This window comes from Trematomus bernacchii, unplaced genomic scaffold (genome assembly GCF_902827165.1).
Source record: "Trematomus bernacchii unplaced genomic scaffold, fTreBer1.1, whole genome shotgun sequence".
NCBI lineage: Eukaryota > Metazoa > Chordata > Actinopteri > Perciformes > Nototheniidae > Trematomus > Trematomus bernacchii.
In genome coordinates, this window is record NW_022987797.1 from 3,662,721 (window position 1) to 3,684,061 (window position 21,341).

General features: G+C 40.3%; 1 protein-coding gene across 1 annotated transcript in view; it reads left to right on the forward strand.

Moving 5' to 3' along the window:
• tasora (transcription activation suppressor a) overlaps positions 1-21,341 on the forward strand; it is a 64,408-nt gene that overhangs the window by 21,338 nt on the left and 21,729 nt on the right. Inside the window, 14 exon segments of the mRNA XM_034149904.1 lie at positions 5,413-5,558; positions 9,114-9,206; positions 9,624-9,696; positions 9,914-10,005; positions 12,556-12,687; positions 14,121-14,251; positions 14,472-14,503; positions 14,621-14,726; positions 15,654-15,757; positions 16,392-16,495; positions 16,777-16,849; positions 17,237-17,311; positions 18,347-18,534; positions 20,871-21,161. Of these exon segments, the coding sequence (XP_034005795.1) occupies positions 5,413-5,558; positions 9,114-9,206; positions 9,624-9,696; positions 9,914-10,005; positions 12,556-12,687; positions 14,121-14,251; positions 14,472-14,503; positions 14,621-14,726; positions 15,654-15,757; positions 16,392-16,495; positions 16,777-16,849; positions 17,237-17,311; positions 18,347-18,534; positions 20,871-21,161 (1,640 nt within the window).

A 21,341-nucleotide genomic window follows, 5' to 3' on the forward strand; every position in this document is an offset into this window, starting at 1 on the left:
CTTAACATTTAACAACCTATTAATGTGTCATACCCACTTAAAGGTAGGGTAGGTAAGTTTGAGAAACCGGCTCGAGATACACTTTTTGTTATATTCCATGGAATGCTCTTAACATCCCGATAGCAATGAATATCTTAAGTGCTTTGACAAAAAATCCATAAAAAAATGTCATCTGTGGAAGCCGTAGTACTGTAAAAAGTACGACCAATCATTTTAGCCGGCCCGGCTAAAATAACTGGATGGCCTACCTGCCTGTCAGCCTTCCATCTGTGCACAAACTTATCTCGTGCCCTCATTGGTCATGTACGCGTTCGTGTGTGTTGGAGGAGGGGCTCTGTAAGGAAGTGGCAGATTTTCTCCGGTTGTTTATTTTCAAATTCTAGCGATCTCGAGCCAGTTTCTCAAACTTACCTACCCTACCTTTAACGGGAAGAAATGTAGCTAACTGACGATATGAACCATTTTTACCGAAACAAAACACAACTCTAACGCCGAGCGTCTGAATTAGCACTGAGCGAAAGAGTGCTCACGCACTTGGCACATAACTCACGGTAGCAATATTTTATACTTCATCGGATCTGCACAAACTAGATATCATATGAAAGCTGAGATTCCACAGATTCCAATAAGTATCATCACTGCAACCAAAACTCGTGGCAGCGAAGGCGAAACCAGACAACACACAACTTAGCTTTACGGTGCCAAAACGGCAAATACGTCTTACCTTTGCTGTTTTCTAATCAAAGTTGTGTTCAAGGGCATTAAAATGCATAAAAACGCTGCTGAAGGTTAATCCAATGTCTCTGTGTCACTTTGAAATGATTACTGATAATCCATCATAACATTTAGGTAAAAAACTGAGTTTTCATATATAGCTGCTATGAGAGCTATGAGAGCTGTAAGCCAGTTTGCGGTTTTGGGCTTGCTGGCTGCGCATCACTCATTCACCAATGGGTAATGTTTAGATGGATTTAGGAACGTCCCCTCGATTCTATTGGCTCTAACAGTTCAAAAGTGGTGTCAATCACCAAAATCGACCGATGGGTTCCAGAGATATGGCAAATACACCCAAATGACCCCAGAATTGTTTTTCTTTCTTTCTAAACCTCTCTAAAAAGGTCAAATTTCACTTGTTTTGCATCAATCTTGATACAGGGTACTTATTATATGTTGTAGTTTAGATTCCTAAAGCTTTTTGTCTACTATCCCATAGGGCTGTGCATCTTCACTGGTCTCACGATTCGATTCGATTACGATTATCCTGTCAACGATTCGATTCAATTTGATATCCCGATGCATCACGATGCATCACGATTCATACCAATGCGTTGCATCCTCAATTTTCTATATTACTGCACATGGCTTATTTTTCATCAATGCATACATGCAGTAAATACATATGAACTCTCTTTTTATTATTTAGAAAGTGCTTCAGAAATCAATAACATAAATGTCTTGACATTAATTTATAAACCAAAATAAATTAATTGTATAGGTCTAGTGTGAAGTTGTTCCATCCTCAAAAACAAAAAACTAATGCTTCTGCAGTCTAGCTGCAGCTTCTAGCAACGGTCTTCTGTTAAAAAAAGGACACTGAATGTCCTGAATGTGGCATCACACACAGGACTTGAGTCTGAACACAGCAGACAACAGGAGTATTTACAATAGCATATACAAACAAAAATACTGCATGTGGGTGCACACTTACATTCTCTGTCTTACTGTTACATAAATCCCATGAATGTATGAGATTAAGTTAGCTTCATTATATCTCAATCAGTGATTAAGTGAATAATAAAGTTTCTATCGGGTCACTATCAGCCTGTCACTCATTATTTTCAGGGAGGGGGTGGGGTTTGGAGGAACGGAGAGGAGACGGTGATCGCGGAAGCTTTTTTCCTCCTGCCTTCACAAACTTTACACACGTATATATCGTCTGAAAATTGCTAGAGGACATTCATACTATGCAATCCAAGACTTAATTAAATCCACCAAAAACCTGACATGATTGTAACGCGATTATTTTTGAAAAACATAAATCCTTGTGTCTCTGAGCCGCAGCGACACGGAGTGATTCAGAGCGGGTCCTTCTGCTGTTGGTTCTGGACTGGTGTTCTTGTGTTGCTGGATAAAGCAGACTGCTCCGTGTTTGGTGCCGCTGTCACGTCTGTTCCCTGATCTCTGCGTCACCGACCGATTTGATATTAAAGTGACAGAAAAAAAAACGTTATAGTAAAGCCGCGGCCGGAAAATCAGGAAGCAACGTTACTACGCTATAATCGATTATTTTCCGTCACTGCATCGATACCGAATCGTCCGCAGCGCAATGCATCGTAGAAACGATTATTTTCAACACCCCTACTATCCCATCATTCAAGGGTGGTTTTCACTATAAGTAATGGGTTGTTTTGGACGGAAACTATAATTTACATTCTTTTACTATGTTCAATCTGAATTTACTTTAAAATAAAAACATCTATATTGATTCTGACTTTTCTACATCCAACTCACAGGTTTATCATTGCTTTGAGAAAAAATATTAATTGACCCCTTTTAGAAGTGAAGATATAGTCATTTGTTCTGGACATGTCATTTTCAAGCCTGAAACCTGAAAAACAGGCTCAGGGCTTAACAGGTTAAATTACATAATAAGAAAACCACAAACGTTCGTAGCAATCCCTAGCCCACAGCCCCATATACGTACAAGGGACTAGGTCAACGCCGCTATCCAGCGTCGCCTGTTATAGCTGCATTACGTAACCTACACACGGTTCCAACGCTTGCCGGTGGGCGTGTCTGGCGCTTGGGGTTAAAGACCAACAACCAATCACATTAATCTCCCACCCCGGACACACAAAGAGCACGTTTGATTGGCTAGCGCTTGTACTGGCATATGATTTAATTTCCTGGCGCTTCCGTCAACGCTTGAAAAGTTGAACTTTTCTCAACTTTCACCGCAAGCAATGGAGGCAAAGCGAAGCAACGGAACCACAATTCAGTTTGGCAAAGCGTGACAACGTCTCCGTTGAAGCTCGCAACGGAACCGTGTGTAGGATGCGTTAGTCCGTCAATCAGCTTACCTAGCATCTTAGCCGCTCTGTTTAGCCACCGCTACGTTCTTCATAACCGGTTCTGTGAAGCTGTGTCGCTTTACCACAGTCTGTATTTGATACCATCACAGCCTTTTAGCATGTCTTTCACATCCCTGAAGGCGGCTCTCTGCTTCACGACTGCTTGGGTGTAGTCGGGGAAGACTCTGATCCTGTCTCTGTGCGGCATTGTCAGATCTGTGGCCGTGGCTGCCTTGCGGAGGATCGCCTCCTTCTCCCGGTAATAGTGAAATCTCACCACAAAGGCGCGTGGTGGCTGGTCCTCCTGGGGCCGTACCCGTAGAGTGCGATGGGATCTGTCTAGTAGTGGCTCTTTTTCTAAGCCCAGCGTTTCCTGGAGTAGTTTAGCTACAAAGTCTGTTGGGTTCTTCCCTGCCTCCAGTTTTTCTTGTACCCTGGTGATGCGGAGGTTGAACCTCCTAGACGGCGCCTCCAGGTCCTCATTCCTGTCAGAGAAGATTTTCATTGTCTTCTTTAGCTGCTGCACGTCTCGTTTGAGTGGTAATGAGGTCCTAGTGATCAGTTGCGGCAGTGTCCAGGCTCTCGACCCGGTCCTCCAAAGCCTTGGTGCGGCTGCTGACGCGGTCAATGGCGGATCTCAGCTCATCCCGCAGTTTGCTTATTTCACGTCGTAATTCTTTAGACTGCATCTCGGCGTTGTCATCAATTTCAGCATGTCTTCTCTGAGAGATTGAATAGCCTGTAGAATGGTGGACTCATCACCTTGTGCTGCGCTAGTGGCCCTGCCCCAGCACCTTTAGCCGGGCTAGCACTGTTAGCTTTCGGATCCGGCGCAGCAGTCGCCTTTTTGCGAGAGGAAGACGACATATTTCAAATGAAACTATCGGACGGAGGCAAGGAAGAACAACTTAGATTAAAGTTACTAGAATATAGTGTAGTAAAAGGTAGTTGCCTAATATAAATATTCTGGCGAGGAGCTCGAGAAATGCAAACTCACATGGCTCCGCTCAGACCGGAAGTCATCATGCTTCTTTTAAAACGTAATATAGGAACACTGTCGTATAAATAGAAAAACGTATTCATATGCAAAAAATCCTATAATCCACTTTTTTTTTATGCAACTCAGAGTGGGATCCTCATTTACATTTATCACAGTCACTGTAAAATCCAACTTTGTCATACCTATTTTGTAAACTGCCTATATATCAGTCATCAGCAATATGGATTTATTGACTTAACGAGTAAAGACAAATTATAAAGTTATAAAATAACATCACTTCATTGTAACACAGCCTTTACAATGAGGAAGACACTTTTGCAATATTACAATATGCAAAACCAAGGCAAATCTAGTCTTGTGTGATGATACAGAATATATATTGATCTATAGCCCAGCCCTAGAATCAGTACAGTGGCACAAAACATAACATCGCATTAATCAAGTATATCGATATTTCCTCACACCCCTGCTTCTTTTGCTTTATTACGTTTTTATGAGTGTTTGCACTTCCTAATCTCAGGTGTAGGTGCTGCAGCTTAGTCCCCCCCCCTCCCTCTCACTGAAGGAGGCAGCTGCACAGGTTCTTTGGGTCTCCTGAGAATTATTAAGCACAAAAAAGGGCTTCAAAGGTTGTAATTGAAGGGGGCTAACAACTATTTTGTGGGATTCCCAGATGCCCAAACCATCTGTTTGTGGGTGAGGCTTACCTGAAAGATGCATAAAGGGTCGACATTATTAAAGCATGTGCTGCACATTTATTTATTTTCTTTCAAATCTGATGTAAAAAAACAACTACAGAAATTAAATATTAGCTCAGATGAGTCTGTTTATTTGTCTGTAGGCCACACTGGGTACAAATTGACGGTTGAAATAAGCGTGTATCTTGCAACCATTATTGTCAGTCGATTGGAAAATAGTATTGTGATATATATTTAATTTAGTTTCATAGGAGCTGATGATACAATAATATAAAACCATTTTTAGTGCTTTGCATACATAAAACCAAATGTCAGCAAAAATAAAAGAGATTACAAGAGCAGGACAACAGAAAAACAACTAAACACAGCTATAAACAGAGATGCATTTACAAACAGATCAAGTCTTTACATAACTTAAAAGTGCATCAGGAGGGATTCACACAAAAGCCTGTTTATAAAAGTGCGTTTTTAGAAGCACTAGTCTACAAAACATTGTGTTGTTTATTTCGATGGAAAATTACAGGGAAATACCAAAGACAACAACGGATATACAGGGCAGGAAAAGGCCCTACAGATGGTAATTTCAACAGAAAAGATAATAATATAAATATTGATCCTAGATTTTCCACCCTCTTTCCTTCAGCCCTGTTCCAGGATGTCTCCACTGAGTCCAGGGAGTACGAAGACATGATGACCATCCTGACCTCCAGCTACATCGACACCGGCTCGGCTGGCTGCTTCACCTACTGCAAACCCCTGCTGGTGCACAGCGAGCTGCTGGAGAGGGAGGTGAGACGTGTGGAGGAGCACTTCCCTTTAAATATGTCCTGTAGCTTTAGTGCGGTTTACTGGTCGATGTTTGGAGAATATGTGCACCCTTCAACTAAATTGTGTACAAGAGATAGGGGAGTTTGTCAACTCGCATAATTATTTATGTCTTACACAGCACTGTACCTTTTATTCTTAGCTTGATTTTATTACTGTTCTCTGGATCTTTAATGAATACTTCGAATGTCATTTTACAATGCGTTTCTTTTTGTGCTTTGTCCTAAAGTTTTTATGATGGATATAATGTAATGGATTGCCTTTTTAAGTCAATCTGAGAAAAACAGTAATCGTCCACTATTTTGATTACTGATTTATAGTTTGAGTTAGTTTGAAAAATTACAGAAAATGCTGAACTGTTAAATTAATATATGACTTTTATTCAGTCATTAACTGAATATCTTACACAGCACTCTGTGTTGTATTCTATATTAAAGAGCAACGTGCAGGTTTTTTTTTATACTACATTTATGCTTAAAGGTGGGGTAGGTAAGTTTGAGAAACCGGCTCGAGATACACTTTTTGTTATATTCCATGGAATGCTCTTAACATCCCGATAGCAATGAATATCTTAAGTGCTTTGACAAAAAATCCATAAAAAAATGTCATCTGTGGAAGCCGTAATACTGTACAAAGCACGACCAATCATTTTAGCCGGCCCGGCTAAAATAACTGGATGGCCTACCTGCCTGTCAGCCTTCCATCTGTGCACAAACTTATCTCGTGCCCTCATTGGTCATGTGCGCGTTCGTGTGTGTTGGAGGAGGGGCTCTGTAAGGAAGTGGCAGATTTTCTCCGGCTGGTTTCTCCAAAATTACCTACCCCACCTTTAACCTTGCCGGAAAATTACAATTTAAAAAAAGTTAATGCAGGATTTCATATGTTTTACGAGACATAAGGGCAGGAATTCAGAGGGGAAAGTAGCCGTTTTGAGCTCTGCTACTAAAAACGTTTTTTATAACGTCATACGTCAAACGCGTCATATTACGTCACATGGGGGAGCACATTTCTCGGACTCCTTCTCTGCCCAATCCGCGGTAGTAGTTTGTAGTTGGTTTGAGCGGTTGCGATTTAGTGAGCTGGTATTTTTTCGGTAATTTTACATTGCATTTCACCATTTTTAATCATGGTGAGCTATTTGTTGCACAAACTCCGGCCTGTCAGGACATCGAGTCCACAGTTTCCCTAACAGGAAAAGGACCGGAGCTAGCTTTCATTCCTGGGTGTGTTGTGCGAGGTGCATCCACCCCCTGCAGCATTTCCCACACAACCACCTATCAAATGAAACGTTTATCAGGAAACCGTATTACATCTCTCTCCCCCCTTTGCTCCTCTCTCTCTCTCCCCCCCTTTGCTCCTCTCTCTCTCCCCTCTGGTACACAGCACCGTAAAGACGTAGTGTGGAGTTGCATTAGGTAACGCGAGATACGGCTGATACTTGCGCATTAGTTTCTGTTATGGATCAGTATCAACAGTCCTGTCAGCAAGGGCGCCGGAAGCAGGGGGGCCAGGGGGCCATTGGCGCCCCCACTTTACAGCCCTGCCCCACATTTTCGCAGCAGCGGATCCCGCGGAACACTGTAAACATCCCGTTTCAATAATTCCCCATTACTCTAAAGTGAAGTCGCATCTAAAAAGAACGCGATCTGATCTAGCTGTGTATATTTTGTTATTTTTGATTGTTATATTCAATCTCAATTAGCTACAGGCATTTTTTAAGCTTGTAAAGGGAAGATGACAGCTCTCACTCGCCACTCTGCTCTTCCACAGCGCCGCTTCCCCTCCTTCCGCTGAAATTATGAATGTAAGGCGTATAGTAATCATAGATAACACGGCTACCGCTAATAATCAATCAGATCGATGGATTCCAGAGAAGAGGAAACTTTAAAGGCCTTTTTCTTGCAAACATGTCAGAAGAACCGGCACATAAGAAAACAAAATACAGTCAAACTAAATTGAAATTCAACAACTTGAATGTCACATCAACAACTCCGGAGCCTGGCCCTTCAACCACAGAACCAGCGCAGCCAGGTGAACCCAACCCGCAGAGACTGTCAAAACCGCCGGCGCCGGCAGCGCTGAACCGAAACAGGCTGCTTCCGACTGCATGGAGGTTTGTTGTCGGGACATTGAGACGGGCAAATAAAAGCTTATTTGGGCAAAGAGAAAGGTACTTCAATGCAGAATGGTACAAAAACAGAGAGTGGTTAATTCTTTGCAAAACCACTAAACAAGCCTTCTGTGAATTATGCAGATTTGCTGCTGTCAAACGGCTTGTAACTTTCTCCAAATGTGGAGATGACAGCTTTGTAAATACCGGAGTTAATAACTGGAACTTTTCACAGTGTGTTCAAAAGAAGTGCGCTTATTTCAGTCAAACACCAGTCAACGTTCAGCTTGTCAAACAAGAGCGTATTGGGCAGGAAAAAAGAAGAGATGGATTGATGGAGCAACTGCGCTGTCATATGTGTGGGCTGGACCTGTATAGTTTAATGTACAGGAAAGGAGTGAGCAGAGGGTAGAGTTGTCCATTCTTGTTCTGTTTTCTGTGACTATCTTCCTCCTGAATACCCTCTCAGACTTTCAGTTGCGCGCGCTACTAAAGAGACGCGTTACCATGGAAACCAAACAATGGTGTAGCTGTATTGAAGTCCGAGTGGAAACGGTAACATTTGGAGCGTTATGTTAGAATGAAACGGGTCGTGACTCACTAATCAGATTTAGTCAGAAATCGGGAGAAATGCGGGATAAATATGACCCCGGGAGGAAATCGGGAGTCTCCCCAAGACAGCTGCCCTGTTCTCCACTGGTTCTCCTCACACCACAGCTCCATTTCTCTCCGATGGCCGTTATTCCTTCTAATCCTTGGCTGCTCCTGGTCTCTTGGACGCCTAGCAGGCTCATAATTATAAGGTTGTGGTCCGTCATATGCATACGAATATACATTTTCAACCTCTTCTGTGTCAAAACTAACATTGTGAACCATGTTTATTAATACGTTAGACCGGCCGCTCTCCCTGATGTGACGTCACACGCGGGTGGTCTTTTTTTATGCGGAAGTAAACATTTCTTACAAAAACGACGCCAGATGTCACTGTAGTGTATATTTATGTATATTTTTTTGAAAATCTAGTGTACATCATTTTCCTACACATTTATTCACTGGGGTCTCTGACCTGCAAGTTGCTCTTTAAGTGTTTTATATCTGATCTCAAATGTCTAAAAGGAATAGATTTAAATGTTTTATAATGTTTTTCTTATGCACTGTGTGATAATTCTTATACATTTTTGTCACGTTTTTTGTTTGAATATGCCATATAACTAGACTAGCCTTGCTCTTGTAGTAAAAGTGATGATGAATATATTGTCTTGAAAATAAAATTGGACCATGAAGTAATGATTTGTCTTTAACCAAGAAATTAGGAATTAACACAAACTAAGATATGCTTCAATCATTTACTAAGGTTTTCTATGGTACTCTGGTTGTATATTGATGGATTGTGTTGGTGCGTGTTTCAGTTTGTGGAGAAGAGAAAGGAGATGAAGGCTGATGGAAGGACGGACAAGGAGCTGGAGGAGAGCTACTGCTTCATGTTGGCTGAAAATGCTAAAGTGAGATTAACACTGTCTGAAGTCACACCACACATCTCTCTCAAAGTCTTCAGATCAGTCTGCTGTTAACATTACACACAACTTCCTGTCTTTTTTTTGTTTAAGTCGTTGTGGTTTTTATACTTGATGACTGACAGGATATGGACATAGCATGTACCTAAAGTAACAGTACACAATTACAAGAAAAATTATAATAATACTGCATTTAAATCACAATGAAAATCCACTTTGACCATTATGATAACTGTACACTTATTTAAAAGCAATAACTCCAAATGCACATGTTTTTAGGAAAGGAATAGGAAACTATCTGAACAAGAAAATCCTTGTCTCTTACAAGCTTTATCGTTAAGATCGATATTTATCCCATTCTATCAATCTAATTTCTCCCTTTTCTGAATTGTTTGTGTGTTGTAGCTGCCTGCGCTGTGTGAGAAGGGGCTGCAGGTGGGTCAGTGTTGGATCACAGTGCTGGGAAACCCCACCAAAGGTAGGAGTCACAGTTTTAACCATTTTTTTATCTGCTTATTTTGAATTCCCAGCTTATTCTCTGTTTCATTGTTATTTGTAACTTCCATTGGTGAACACATCCAACACTAAAATCTACCCTTTTGTAGAATCAACCTTCTTTTTGCCCACAAGTTGGTGTAAGATGAAAGGAAATGAACCTGTGATTTTATTTGTGTTCTTCCTGTGTGTGTCTCTAGGAGTGTATCTGTCCAAATATTCAGACCTGCTTCAAGTCAACCCCATAAATCCTGGGTTCACAGGGGATATCGTCATCTTCAAAGTGATGAAGGTAAATCATGTCAGACACAGGAAACGAGTGAGAAGTTTCTGCTTCCTGCTTTGTTGCAATGCAAATGTTTTTTTCTCTATCTATTTTGTTTTCATGTCGATAAAGATTCAAAGGCTTTATGTCATATGTACAGTAGCTACAGTGTAGAAATGAAAATCTTAAGTCCCAAGCTCCTCCAACATTGCAACATAGTTATATAGGACATAAAACAACAGATTACCAAAATTAAAAATAGTGCAAGAAGAAACAGAGTAGAATAGATTAGAATAAAAATAGTGTTAGATTACGTTGCAGACCAATGTGCAAGTAATGCAGATGAAGTCAACTATAAACATGTCAGAAAAAGAATAAAATACAATAAGCTCAATAATGCAGAGAATTTTGTAAGTGACCAAGTAAATGCAGGAGTCTATATAGAAGATATACAAGAAAAACTAACCAAAATGAGTAGACATAAACTTATACAGACTGATAGATAACTCCTATAGGGATGTACAGATGAAGTTGGATCTGGAGTCAAAAGGCTTGTTTGAGATGAGCTGTGTCTCGCCTCGAAAGTAGACGAGAATAGCCGATTGCAGCCGCGGGAGGTCTCAAAAAACTCGCCTGAAGTCGGACAGCTCGGAGTCGGCTTGACTCGGTTTGCAATGGCGGAAATTGCGTTGGCGTTCTTCGTTGCAGATGAAGTGGATGCAATAGAAATCCCACAATTATTATATCACTACAAATTAATGACTCAAGTGTCTGTTCACTTGAAAACAAATCAATACAAGGGGGGTTGAATCCTACATGTGAAAGACAGAACCATATACTTTTCAAAACTACTTCCGTCAGTGGTCTTGACCAGTTTGCATTTATAAAGAATGCACAAATGTGTTTAATCGTTAATGTCAGATATGTACTAAGTAAATACATTTGTTCCTGCTCAAGATTAGATTCAACTTTATTGTTATTGCACAGATTACAGGTACTGAGATAACGAAATGCAGTTTAGCTTCTAACCAGGAGTGCAAAAAGCAGTGAAGTGAAAAGTAATGTACACAATCTACAGAATAAAATATAGAATGAATTGAATGATGAATAAACAGTGAGGGGTATGAATACACTATATACACAGTAGCCTATGAGCAGTATTAACAGTGTGTTGTATGAATATGCTAAGATATATAAAGTATGAAAACGGTAAGCAGTGCAAGTACAGTATAAAATATATAGATATTAATTTCATGTTGATAAACATTGTGGAACAATGATGAAAAATGTGAATGGAAGTGGCGACGTAAAACTGACACTCAACAACAACAAACTGTTGCAGAGCCAATGGAGAGTTTCATCTCCAGCACGGGGTAAAAACCACCAATGAGCGCTCAGCTCGAGATACCAGCGAGTCGTTTCCCATCAAGCATTTCGCTTCTGCAGCTCGTGGAGAGAAACTGCTCCGCCTCGCTCTCAAGTCTGCGGGCGTCTTTGTCCCGCGAGATTTCAACATCTCATGTAGTCGAGCCTCCAGAGCAAGTCGGACAAAATGACTAACCATCATGCAACGCACTAGCAAGACGGCGGTCGCAATTGCGCAGGTCTGCGTCGGTCTCGCTCATCTCAAACGAGCCTCATATATTGATGCTCTGTTTTTGGTTCACGCCAACCCAAAGATGATGCAAACAAAACAGCCTGTGCACCACAAAAACAAAACACCACAAAAACAAAATGCCGATAACACACTCTTGGATTAATCGCCTCATACCTCGTCCCTTGCCTCACACCTTTTTCAAAACACTGAAAAAAATAGAAGAGGGAATGAGTCTCCCGAGCTTTGCCACATCATCTGTCTGGCTTTGACCTTACTGATAATAAAATAACTCAAATTCAAATAGCTTTCTCACGCCTGTATTTTTGAGTCACCAAAAGTTTGCCTCATCAGTCAGACACCCAACCTCCCTTTAGAGATATCCAACCAGGTGGATACATTTTAGTTGTTTTCCAAGCATTTGGTTGCCATTGTCAGTGTAGAGCCTTGCATAAACACATATCTACACAAATACTTTACCTACCCCAGCATGACTACATGAAAAACATCAGATACGTGTATTCAAAAAGGTAGGTCTTATTAACCAAATCTTTGGACAGAAAAATATCTCTAATAGCAGCTGTTCCATTATCTGTTGTTTACGATTATCTAGGTCAAAATAATTCACAAATCAAATGATGATCTTCAGAACATTTGAGAAAAAAAGAATGCTTCGGTCAAATTCATCTGTTCATTGTAACCCCCGTTTGTATGTGGGGGGTTAGCCATCAAACCTTTTTTTGTTATGCTGCGTTTGGGGTTAACGAAAATACTTAGGGTTTCACGAGTATACTAATAATATTAGTCCTGACATTTGAACACACTAGTGAACTTTATGGTGAATGATTTTGGACACAAAATCTGCTATAAATAATGCTATTAGCTGATCTTGGTGTTAAGTCTTGTTTCAAATAAAAAAGTGATCAAAATGGTAATAATCAGTTTTTTGACCTTTGGATTTGTATCTGTTTTTTTTATTTTAGGGTAAAGTGAAGAGCATCTATGAAAACATGAAAAACCTTTTAGATCCAACGCCTCGCTTCGACAGCCACACCTCCAAGAACGCCAGCAAAGTCACATCGCTCTCCTCCTACCGCGCCTTGGAACTCACACAGGTAAAAACACACACACTTGGACAGAAATATTTTCATACAAATGATACATCAAATTTCATCTGTTGGACAGTTACAATAATTATGTTAATGCTTTTAACTGCTTTTTCCGTTGTTATAAGCAGGGTGTCCGCGGGGTCTTAAAAAGTATTAAAAGTTGATAAATCAATTTAGCGAAAATTAAGGCTATTAAAAAGTATTAAACGGCATTTTCCAAGGTATTAAAAAGTATTAAACGGCATTTTCCAAGGTATTAAGAAGGTCCACAGCAACGAAAACATGAAACACCCTTTAATTTACTGCAACGACATGTCGGGAAACCCCCTCAAGTCGGCCCCATTCATAGCGTGCCGTCAAATGCTGCTTCTTATTTTAAGTTTCGTTGCCTTGCTCCGTCTGACTGCACGTCGCTGACACACACCGCTGCAGTGCAGACTCTCTGCACGGAGGAGCCGCGGAGGAGCAGCGGAGTCCGGGCGATGCTGCTCCTCCAAGGAAGAGACACACGTTCACTAAGCCAAACTATATCCGGTCACAGAGATCTGCTATTTTAAAGTAAAGTCAACAAATATCGACCCTAAATATAGTCTATATTAAGAACGAGAAAAGTCTTAACATATATATCCGTTTTTTGTAAACATATGACAAATGTGCGAGGGCTAAGCCCCCGGCCCAATTTAACCCCTGGGTATTTGTGAGGGAGCTCCTATATGGCATTACCCCGCTGAAGCTCACCAAAGTTTAATATATTTCATAGTTCAAAGTTTTGTCAATTGTTTTGTTTATTGGTCAAATACTGGTTTCTAATGGTTTCTGAGGAGTTTTACTGGAATGAAAGAGCACAAAGTGTGTCTACAGAAGCAAAAAAGCAGCATACTGCATTAAACCTGACCTTGACAGAGAGGTTGAAGTTCATGTGGAGAGGAGGCTTCAGTAGTCTGTCTGTTTTATCTCTTGGGAACAATGCCTAAACCAAATACTACTTTCTAATGGTTTCTTTTTCTAATAAACCTTGCATTGGGTTGGTCACACAATTCATTGTCTTGTGCTTTGTTTTATCTGAATTATGATAAGGAGTTATCATAAACTGTTTAGTTGTGCTATCTTACAATCAATGCTGATAGTAAATGTGAGGTAAAGTGTGTTGCCAATGTAACCGGTTAGAACTCGAAGTGGCGATGAGGTCTTAAAATGTATGGGAAGGGTCTTGAAAAAGGTCTTAAAAGGTATTACATTTGACTTCAGGATTCCTGCATATTATACCCTGTATAAGGCTCTTAAGTAATGTTCACATTGGAACTTAATCGTGTTTTAAATCTCAGATGTAAATGTGTCACATGAAACACCTGGTGGTACTGTGGCTTGGTGCGTGAGGGCTTTAGGTGCCTTGAACTGAATTGAGCTTTGAACACTGTTGTTCTTTTTATGGTTTTCAGCAATACTTCTACGAGTATTCCTTTGACGAGCTGCGGCCACGCCCTCGTCAGGTCTGTCCGTACGCCGTCATCTCCTTCCTGTTTAAAGGAAAAGACTCTTCACTTCCCAGCAAACCTCTGGCCCCCATCAGGTATGGAGATCTAGTTAAAGTTAAAATGCAATTGTTTTAAACAAGTGAACATATTGAATGATTCTAAATAAAAATATCCAGAAACACTTAATAAGCAGATGCATATTGAGGGTCTCCCGACGTTTAAATGAAGACACTCAAACTAAATACTTTCAAATAAACCTCTAAGCACTAATTGCCCTAATCAACATGTTATTTGTGCTCTTTGTTTGATGGACAGGTTGAACAGTCAGTCAGCAGAGGCCAGTAAAGGTGAGTCCCACACACCAATGTGATTGTATCAAGGTCTTAAAAAGATTCAAACATTAAGCGTAACAAAGAAATGTAGAGTCGATTGTTTAACTGTTAGCTATCGTCTGTTCCTCTCAGAGCGCGCTCAGTTCACAGTGTGGGGCGGAGATCTGGTGAAAGGTGACCGGCTTCTCTTCCAGATATCCCTCCGCTGCTTCTCTCCTCCCTTACTGCCCCACAGACTGTGAGTACTGCCCTGACTTCTCCAGCTCTTTAAACTGTTTAGTAATACTTTGTAATATGTGCCTGTTACTGAGTGATGAGTAAGGCAACAAATACACAACAAACAATATACTTCTATGCTCCTATAGATCTTAAATGTTTGCACACTTCCTTCCTAGAGTGGGTTACATTGAGCTGAATAAAGTAGAACAAACAAAACCATAAAACACATGCCTGTATCAGGTGACCCTCATAAAAGCAAGATATCCTTGACACCCCCATGTTAATGACTTTATCTCCACATAGACCCCTATCCTGTCTTTTACTGAAGTGTAATACATAAATACATTCTGCTTTCAAGTGAACCAGAGTGATGTAATACAAATAAATGCTCCACAGAGGGTCCAAGAGTCTACCAACCACAGCCTCATTAAATCCTGTTGGTGTGTTTGGTTAATCTGGAGCCAATATGACTGATAGAGAGCCTAGTTAGACAATAAAAAGGAAAGCAAAATAATCCACCTAGAAAAATAGATGATTTTCAAAGTTCAATAAATACATGATTTGTCCAACGTAAACAAGTATTCCTGTAAAATAATTGTGATCTCTATAGTGACCCAGTGAACTGACCCAAAATAAACGTCTTTATGAATTTTGTCATAATGGAGCACCCCCTACTTTGATCATTTGAACTGGACCTTAACAGTTAGAACTTTGATGGAGGTATTTGTTAAACCAATGTTAAGAAAATGCATTTTTGGTTAGTAGAATTTTGTAATGGTGTAAATCAAATGGGTGAAGGATGATCTATGAACCTCCTTTAGATTTTTTTGTCAGAGTTCAACTCCCAACTAGAAGTAACTTTCTTATAATTTTAATACAGGTTAGACCAGTGCGTCACATGTTAAGATGATTTTGCTCTGTGTGTCTCCCCTCGTGTCTCCTTCAGACCGGAGAAGTTGGAAATGGGTTGTGTAATGACGCTGGAGCAGCTGACCAGGTACCTGCCCTCTGACCTGCTCTCCTACAACCTGTACAGCAGCAGCCACCAAGGTGAGGCCAGATTAACACTCAGAGTGACCAAACAGCAGCTGACTCAAAGGATTCAATTATTCAAAGGCTTTATTTGTCATATGCACAATGGATACTCCGTAGTTTTGGCAATGAACATTATAAGTCCCAGACTCCCCCAACATCGCAACACATGATGAACTTCACTTAAAACTTTCAAAATTGAAGTTATCATCAATCCTGAACCTGCATGTACAATATTAGAAGACAGCAGAATATGTATTCCTTTGCGATTTGTTTTTAATCATCACTGTCGTGTCTATTTATCAAGTTTTGTAGCCAATTTCATATATTTTTTACAATCAAAGCTTCTATTGAGGTTATCGAATGTCTGTCATTATATTTGACGACATATGACCTTAAAAAAATCCTTAATTTGATGTATCATATTAATTTAGACTTCTTTTAAATTAAATCAACTTTTTATAACTTCTCAGTATGTATGTGAGAGGTCACAACGTTTTTAATTGCACTTAAAATGTTGTTTTTAGAAGCTAAACACAAACAAATATGGATTGAAGCAGAATATTATTGAAATAATTGTTCTTTGCAAGTATGCAGATAAAAAGGTAATATTGGTATCATCAAAAGTATTTTGTGTTTTTTGTGTGTGTAGTTGTGAATAGCGGTCATTGCTGCAGTCTTCTGGAGGTGACAGACAGAAATCGGTCTACAACCAGCGTGACCATACTGCTTCAGGAGCTGGAGACGAAGAGAGTGGTGAGTTTTTTTCTACCTTTTTTATTTTAACAGGAAATCCACACCTTTGGGAAATAACAGGATCTGGTATAACACACTACAGGAAAGGAAAACGCCAAGAAGCATAAAAGGGCCTCTTTAAACTTGTGTCACAATCTCAAAAGATATTGATGTTTGTAAATCTTCCACAGGGGATTATTACCTCCCGACTTTCAATATATATCAATTAGAAAAAAGTAATTTAAAGGAGAACTGCTTTAAAATAAAAAGTGAAATAATGACAGTCGTCTGTTTCCCCTCAGGTTCTGGTGACTGCACTGTCAGACAGAGGCTTTCTCCTCCTGTTATCCAGTGTTCAGATGGCCACGCCCCCAGGTATGATGTGGTTTGGTGAACTTGTAAATAAGGTTGGGAAAATATTGGAGAAGTTATGTCTATTATTCCACTTTGACCTTTTGCTAGTACACCGTTAATTTAAAAAAAATCATTTTGCAGTAACATTTAATTAAGCATGAGAAAAATATATACAGATAGAGATGTGGTTGATATAACATCAAAAACATTGTGGGATTATATTTTCTTTGAATTGGTATGTTTTTTTAAAACAGCTTGGCTTCAAACTATATCATCATAGCTTTAAAAAATATGAATGTCAAGTGTGTCAATGAATTGTTTAGAGCCAGATGTATCAAGGAAAGTTATATTTGTTTTGGTTGTAGGTCAGAAGAATAGGAATAACAATGATTTTTTTGTTTTTTTCAGAGAGAGAAGAGAACTGGAAGAGAAGTCTCCAGGCGTTGTTTGTCTTCCCAGAGTCCAGAGATCTGTCTAAATCCAGTGAGTAACTGATCTGCTTTATTTTACAATACAGAACCTTTCAACTATACCCATCTGCCCCCAAATACTGATCTAAAGGATGAAGTGAAAAGGAATTAGCTAAAAGAGGCTCAAATGTTTCGAAGACCTGAGCAGGGCTGCAGAGTTAGGAGACAATTATCTGTTTTATTTACTTCTCCTTTTCTGTCATTCTTTTTATTTAAAGTGGACCTATCATGCTATATTTGAATAATATAGTGTAGGACCATACCTATATAAGGCATATTTATACTTTTTTTTTTTCAAAATACCAAACAGATCATGCATTTTAGCCATGCCTCATTTCGCTCAATTTGAAAAATGTTAGCTCTGTTTTTGCAAGGGTTCATTCTGTGAGCAACAGCACCATCTACAGGCCTGGCATATGTACTACAGCGTCTCCAGCGCTTTCGAACGGCAATGCCGTGGTTGTCTCCTCCTGATTGGTGGAGTTGGCCCAATAGCCGTAGCGCCACCGTCCTGACGTCAGGACAGTGTTCAAATCTGGATCAGTTTTTATCAGATCCGTTGCAGCCCCTTTTTTTTAGAGATTTGGGTATGGAGGAAAATAGAGAGGGTTGTGTTTTCTGACACTTGGTGAGTTCCCTGGAACACCGGGGACACATATTCATGTATAAAAGACGTACAAAAGTGCATTTTGCATGATAGGTCCCCTTTAAAATAAAGCTACTGTCTATGAAAACACTTACTGCACAGGTATTTCACAATAAAAGTGTTCCTGCTTATACCTTACTTTACAAAAGTCTGCAAAAAGTGTTTAGTTTCCCTGAGTTAACAGCAACTTTAACAACAATTGCCAATAATCTGCTGTACTGTCCCCATAAACTACAGCCTTTTTATCACAATATAACAGTCAGTTAACCTCCGGCTGATATAAACAACATTTATAAACCCAGTTTAAAAAAGCAAAAAGGAATAAAACCGTAAACGCTAAACAGTGGGTCAAATCTGAAGTTCTGATGTAACTCTAAATGTTCTCTTCTTCCCTCCCTGTAGCATTCAGGGGTGCCTCCTCGTCCCATAATGCATCACAGTCTGGTAGCCCGGTGATGCCACGGCTCTCACAGTTTATTCCAGCGCTGCACCACGCTCTGGTGAAGGCCCGCGCCAACCACCCCCCCGAGCTGTCTGCAGGCGTGGAACACCTCACACGGGAATACCTTATCGGCCTGACCGATGGGAAGGTAACATTAATTGTATTTAATTTGTTTAAAAAAAAGTAAAATAATGATTAAACAAACATTAATGCATACTTACAAACATCCAGTATCATGATCATATACAAAATATATTAAATGAAATGTATACATAGCACACGTATTAATGGACAAATAATAGATAATAAATAGATCTTCAAGTGGGCCAGTTGGTTTTAGATTCCTAACTGACTTTTCAATTAAACAGGCTTAAACAAAAATGAGACTGATATCATAATTGTATCTGTATAGGCAGGGGTGCACATAACTTTTTGAGTGAGTTACTCAGATGAGTACCAAGAGACAGCGTTTGGTACTCACCCCACACGAAGCGTGGTCCTCCTCAGTGTCTCCTTCACTGTCCTCTATTTACACTTCTTGCATGATAGATGATGAAGATGATGAAGATGCACCTCCCTGTCTCTTTTTAAGCCTCTGATTTGCTTTCTCCAAAACTTGTTTCCAAAACTGTGAAGTCCTTGCATTTCCTAAGGCCAAGTTGAAGGATCACCTACTAAGAAATTATCACATGACTTGAAGTCATATCTGATTTCAGATGTGGGAAGTTACTAAGTACACTTATTCAAGTACTGTACTTAAGTACAATTTTGAGATATTTGTACTTTACTTGACTTTGATCTAATTTGTAAAACTAGCTGCACCTTTACCAGCTTTGATAACACTTTAATGATCAATCATTACAAAACATATCATATATATTATTCTGAAATGGACCAATCCGCACAATGACTACTTTTACTTTTGGTACTTTAACTATATTTTGATGATAATATTTTTCTAATTTTACTTGAGTAACATTTTGAATGCAGGACTTTTATTGTAACAGAGTAACACTGGTACTTCTACTTTTACTCAAGTACAAGATCTCAGTACTTCTTCCACCCCTGTCTGATTTCAAACTCTTCCATAACACCCTGAGTAAGTTTGCAACTTTGGTGTAAATAAAACTGCAGCAGCTTGACCACAGAGCGTGAACGTTGTGATCAGCTGATTTTGCGCAGTTCTCCAGTGTGTGTGCGCGGGGCACAGAATGTGCACAGGGGAGTCTCCCACTGCAGCCAGTTGGCGGAGTTTTGGCACAATTCTGTTGTTCATACCGACGTTAACCCTGTCTGTGCACACGGCGACCAACTCTGTTGTCCGGTGATCTAAGCCTCTGCCTCCTGCAAAGCTTCACAGGTCCGTCGGTTATGTCCTGCGCGGCTTGGCCAGCACCACGTTCAGTCAGTCACAGAAAGTCCGAAGATTTTTTGCAGGGAGCGAAACGGCAACGTAGCTGCTTAATGTCTTTGGGTTTTTTGACATGTCTCGTAGTTTACTCCATTGAGTGTTGACAAGAAACACGTGTAGACGAAATATGTGTTTTGTTTTGATGTACGCAAAGGCGCGTAGTGACACAAGTGACGTTACGCAATTCAGATTTTTGCCGCGCATGCGTACCTGCGTACCAGTTATGTAAACCCCTGTGTATAGGTTTACTTTGGATCACATTGATTACAAAACACCAAACTAGTATGCAGAGTAGATGAAGTACAACACACACATCATCAGTTATAGACAAGTCTGCTGGGGCTCCTCACTTCTTTTTCCGTTGACTTCAGAACACTTCTCAGTTATCACCATATTCTCCTTCTCTGGCTCACAGAGAGATATGTGGACGTAACTGGTTTCACTCCCTCTTCTCCTAATAGCCATTAACTTATTACCCTCCTGTAGAAAATGTTTTTTTACAGTAATACACAGGTATCATTAGTTATTTAAAGGGGACCTATCATCCAAAATGCACTTTTGTACGTCTTTTATACATGAATATGTATCCCCGGTGTTCCAGGGAACTCACCAAGTGTCAGAAAACACAACCCTCTCTATTTTCCTCCATACCCAAATCTCTAAAAAAGGGGCTGCAACGGATCTGATAAAAACTGATCCAGATTTGAACACTGTCCTGACGTCAGGACGGTGGCGCTACGGCTATTGGGCCAACTCCACCAATCAGGAGGAGACAGCCACGGCCATTGCCGTTCGAAAGCGCTGGAGACGCTGTAGTACATATGCTAGGCCTGTAGGTGGTGCTGTTCTCACATAATCAGCGCTTGCAAAAACAGGGCGAAATGAGGCATGGCTAAAATGCATGATCTGTTTGGTATTTTGAAAAAGAAAAAGTATAAATATGCCTTATATAGGTATGGTCCTACACTATATTATTATAATATAGCATGATAGGTCCACTTTAAGTAAATACTTTATCTTATTTTCCCTTCAATCATAACACTAAAGCACATATTTCTGTCTTTGCCCTCCAGGTTCGACAGTACCCGATGGGCGAGTACGACTCCAAACTGGATGAGTGCAGGAAGCTGTTTCCTGCTCCCAAACAACACCGGGTGAACATGGAGGGCTACCTGCGCTCCTACCTGTACACCCCCGCCCTGCACCTGCTGTCTGTGGCCCGGGCTAAACAGATGGTGGAGGCGCACTGCAGCCCCGAGGAGCCTCAGGAGGCCAAGTTCAGGAGGAGCCTTGGAGGCCACAGAGAGGTGATAGGGAAGGAGGCGACCAGCAACTCTCGAGAGGGACAGACCAACACTCAGAAGGTGAAAACTGACATTTGGTCTAAAACAAAAGACACCTGCACAGAGCCAGTCTCAGTACCGTATAAGAACTGTTCTCAACAATTATCTCAAAGTTAAATTGGAACATCACCCTATAATATAAGTTGAGTGACCCAATCTGTTATTACAGTCACTAATATAAAAGTCCTTTATTTGTGTCAT